This window comes from Penaeus vannamei, chromosome 3 (assembly GCF_042767895.1).
Source record: "Penaeus vannamei isolate JL-2024 chromosome 3, ASM4276789v1, whole genome shotgun sequence".
Taxonomy (NCBI): domain Eukaryota; kingdom Metazoa; phylum Arthropoda; class Malacostraca; order Decapoda; family Penaeidae; genus Penaeus; species Penaeus vannamei.
In genome coordinates, this window is record NC_091551.1 from 30034286 (window position 1) to 30039285 (window position 5000).

Below are 5000 nucleotides of genomic sequence, written 5' to 3' on the forward strand. Positions count from 1 at the left end.
TGAAAGAAAGGTTATTTGGCGCATTATGTTACTGACTAGGTATTAGATATGCAAAGAATCTGTGTGTTTTTAACATAAACTCTCTGTAGTACTTCTCTTTTAATTTAATTTTGTTATATTTCAACTTGTGAATGAAATCTTACGAAACGATACGTAATATAAAATAGAGAACATTTCCTAAACGAAATTGTATCATCAAGTCATTACTATCTATCTATCTATCTATCTCTCTATCTCTCTCTCTATCTATCTATCTATCTATCTATCTATCTATCTATCTATCTATATATTATATATTTGTGTGTGTGTGTAATTATATAAGTTTATATATAAATATATGTATATGTATGTATGTATGTATGTACACACACACACGAACACACACTCATTCATTCACTCACTCACTCACTCACTCACTCACTCACTCACTCACTCACTCACTCACTCACTCACTCACTCACTCACTCACTCACTCACTCACTCACCCACACACCCACTCACCCACTCACACACACACACACACACACACACACACACACACACACACACACACACACACACACACACACACACACACACACACACACACATACACACATACACATACACACACACACACACACACACACACACACACACACACACACACACACGCATACACACACACACACACACGCAACACACACATACACACACATACACATGCACACGACACGCTCACATATATATTGTATATATACACATATGTTCATATATATGTGTGTGTGTGTGTGTGTGGATTTACATATGCATATACACATACGAATTTGATAGGACTCATACGAATTTGATGATTGCACTTACAATTTGCACTCGTAAGTGCAATCATGAAATTCGAATCTCCTGTACCACCTTATGAACGAAGGGCTTGCATGCTTTGATTCCAGGTCCTGCTAGAACTCACAGTTACAATACTATTTGACCTGTGGGATTCGATCTGCTAAAAAAGGGTGACTAGTGTCATTATTTTCGTTATATTTTTTCTTTATATTTTGTTATTTTTACGATGTTGTGGTTCTGGTACTGACCGCTTGCAATTGATGAACAGTAAATAAATTGTTGAATGCCTGGAGCGAGACTGGTCGGCTTGAAGCTTTTGAGACAAAAGGAATGTAACAATCGCTGTTGAAAACAATTCAGCCATACGTGATTCACATTTTTCATGGTCGAAGCAGCTTGACCGACCATGAATGTTTTTGTGAGTGTCTCGTGATTGAACAGCTGCTTTCTATGTGTCAGTTTTACATAGTTATAAGTGATGTATTTATGCGTTTCCCGCAGTACACCAGATCTTTTATTTAACTGGATTTTCATATTCATTACCTGTCATAAACAGCATTGCTTCATTGCAAAGTGCGCTTAGCAGAGGCATTTAGACAGCATTTTGGCGTCGTTCAGTTGAAAAGGATTTTCGTAGACGTCCGCAGGGAGCATAAGGCGACACGCCCACTCATTGTATGTTAAAGCCAGCCGGAAAAGTCCGATGTCACGCCAATTTCTACCCAGCCGATTTGGCTGGGTTGGAGGTTGGGGATTCTCAGCCCTCTTCCCCCTGCCTCTCTGGCAGGGGGGGGGCTATTTATTATTTATAATGAACTATTTATTATATATAATAACGCCGCCGGCATAAAGTGAAGACGTTATTGGAAAGATGATGAAGGGCTGGGCCACTGCTCAAAAATTAATTTTCCACATTCTGAGACCTGTCTTTCGCTCAAATTAACAAGGTCATCGGTCGCTGTGCTGGTCTTGGCTTCGGTGAGCGCCTTTTTTATTGAAAATTGCTGGGCATGATATAATTCATGTCTGTTCCACGCACTTGCTTTTTAACATAAGACGTGTATTTGGTAATCCGTGATACGCGTATGCAGTGAAAATTACGGCTATTGCACAGCAATAACGGAAACATCACATCGTTGCTCCACCGAAGTTCGTTCTAACAGCGTCGCATCCGAGAACTTCACCATTTACCCGTATCATTTTCTTTATTTTTCCCATTTGATAGCCGCTTCCACTCGGCGCCGGAGAGGAACGGGAAAGCCAATTACCGGATAACCATCGGCTTCAGGCCTTTCGAGCTTGGAGCATTCTATCGCTCTGTTCGATCGTCCTTTGTTTACCGGGCCGAAAGGAGATGGCCTAATCCTACAGCCACGACCCTCTTGCTCCGTCGTCGCTTCGTCATCCGCGACCAATCAGGACCAGTCAGTCAGCTGTCAAGGTCTTCATCCAGGTCATTATGCAGGCAGGCTAGATGCCTCTGTTAGAATAATGATATCTCAAGTTAGTATGAGAGCGAAAGATGGGATGTGTTTACTCTCTCTCTCTCTCTCTCTCTCTCTCTCTCTCTCTCTCTCTCTCTCTCTCTCTCTCTCTCTCTCTCTCTCTCTCTCTCTCTCTCTCTCTCTCTCTCTCTCTCTCTCTCTCTCTCTCTCTCTCTCTCTCTCTCTCTCTCTCTCTCTCCTCACTCCCCCCACCCCCGCCGCTCGTGGCATGAAACGAGGGTCACGCACCATAAAGGTTATCACGGCACAGGAGCTCCCTTTCTCGAAGACGTTGGAAAGTCATCGCTTTGCTCTTCTCTTCGTCATCTTCCGAGGGTCGCTGCTCGATTACGAGAAAATCAAGTCATTGTACTCCTGGAAGTCTCCTTTTTTGATAACTGGAAAGCGTTCTTGAAGAACATCGCATAAAAGGCAATTGTGTCTGGTATCCTTTCGAAATGTTTTTATTCTGCGCTTCATTTCTCTTTTAGTCCATCCACCACCGTTTTTCACTCCTCTTTTTCGTTCTCAAAAAGAGCTTTCATCCAGCGGCTTCAGGTGTTATTTCCGCAGCGGCCCTTGCTGCACTGCATAAAAGTCCGTTTCACCGTCGCGATTAACCTGTATTTCCGACGTAATTTCTTACACACTCGGCTCCCTGTAGAGCGTCTCTTCTTCAAGATTTCCTGTAGCTTAGAGCATCCAGTTTGGCCCCATCTTCCGCGACGCCCATCAAGGGGGACACTGCCGCCTCAACCATTCAGAATGACACTGTCGCCTCCCCCCCCCCCCACCAATCAGCACCCTTCCTTCCCTGTGCACCGCCAAGGCGTCAAGGATGACAACAGAGGACGAGGAGGGGCGGGGAGCGTAGGGGCGCCAGGGATCAAGGGGTCGACCGCAGAACTCTGGTCTTAATATCTTCCATGACACTGAGGGCTCTCGAGGACCCGAAGAGCCGGAGGAGGCACACGGGGTCATTCCTCCTTCGCCAGGGCTTCCGCGCGAGCTCTCGTAAGTCAACGAACCAAGGAGGGCATTGGGCAGAGAGGGCAGGGCTCGCAGGGGCGTGACAGTCGGGGCAGAGGGCGGTATGTGTGTATGTGGGTATTCTGTATGAGTGTATTCTATATACTGACAGCTTTAAGTGTAAACAGTTTGTTGTTGTGTGATTTCTTCCTATGTAAATTCAGTTTCAGAAAAAAAATAGACCATCTGTTGTACAAACTTCACTTTCGCTGTGGGTGGCAACACAATCCTGACTACATACGTTGAAACCACACGGGATAAAAGATCTTGAACTATCTCTTATACCGTGATGTATAGCGTCATTATTAATTATATTTCTTACACTTCCCTATCCTCTTGCTCCCACGCCTTGCCTCCCGCCTCCTTTATAAACAGTTATCTCACAGCCATTATCTTCATCCGGCGTCTAGGACGCACGCACTCACTCACTCACTCACTCACTCACTCACTCACTCACTCACTCACTCACTCACTCACTCACTCACTCACTCACTCACTCACTCACTCACACAAACACACACACACACACACACACACACACACACACACACACACACACACACACATACACACTCGCACACGAACACACACACACGCACGCACTCACACACACACACACTCATACTCACACACACACATCTGTATCTGTATGAAGTTGCAGTACGTTGAGTTGCTGCGTCATAACTCTCTCTCTCTCTCTCTCTCTCTCTCTCTCTCTCTCTCTCTCTCTCTCTCTCTCTCTCTCTCTCTCTCTCTCTCAATTCTTCTTATAACCTTACCCACCCTCATCCCAGCGCACTCCACCCCGTTCCCAAGCCTCAGCCTAACCCACAACCTCCCGCACTTCCTTCCCTCCTCATACCGGGTCCCCACTCGATCAGCCACCCTTATCCTCCCCACCCTCAGACTGTCTGCTCTTCTCCCCAACTCCAAGGCTACCGCAAGCCCACTCATTCCCCCTTCTTCCCGAATCCTTGGCCACCTCACGCCCATTCTTCACATTCGCTCCAGTCTTCCCATCCCTGGCCGTCCTACGCCCACCCACACTCCTGGCCGCCTGACGCCTATCCACACTCATGGCCGCCCTTCTCCCACCCACACTCTCCACGCCCAGCCAAGCTACGCCCAGCCCTAATTGTCCTGTGCGCACCTGCCGTCTAACGGGTCCGGGCTGGGGCGGCCGGGAGTTCAACTTGAGGCGTTTTACCATCGCTTCGGAGCTCCGATGCGGTCCCTCCGTTGCGGCAGAACGCTGTGTATGTGAGGAGCCGGAGGGCGGGGAAGGGCGGCAAAGTTATGTGGGTGGTTTTATTTTTTTATTTTTTATTTGTGTGTGTGTGTTTCGTGTTTGCTGTAATGCTTCCTCTTCTTCCCACGCTGCCGTCTCGCCTTCACCTGCCCATTTCCTTTTGTCTCCCCGTCCGTCACATGATTCACAGACATAAACGCTAACCTCCTCTCCTCCCCCATGTCCCCCGCGATGCCTACCTGCTCCACGTGTCCGCCCCCCAGTCCTCCAAAGCGCCGACAAAATGTTCCCACCATTCGGTATGCAAGAGACGCGTTCCTGTCTTCCACGCTGTATGTTTACGACATTAATCTCATACGTGAACGACTGGTGTCTGGATTCACGGTTGGTGAACACTCCTGTCCCCCGGAACAAAGAAG

The 5000-nt window shown here is 47.2% G+C and overlaps 1 protein-coding gene across 1 annotated transcript in view; it reads left to right on the forward strand.

Annotated features, from left to right (window-relative positions):
* The first annotated feature begins 4812 nt into the window (after positions 1-4812).
* The window catches only part of LOC113826395 (piopio), a 70213-nt gene continuing 70025 nt past the window's right edge, over positions 4813-5000 (forward strand). The window contains exon 1 of the mRNA XM_070115956.1: positions 4813-4965. Within this exon, the coding sequence (XP_069972057.1) occupies positions 4813-4965 (153 nt within the window). The remainder of the gene's footprint in view (positions 4966-5000) is intronic.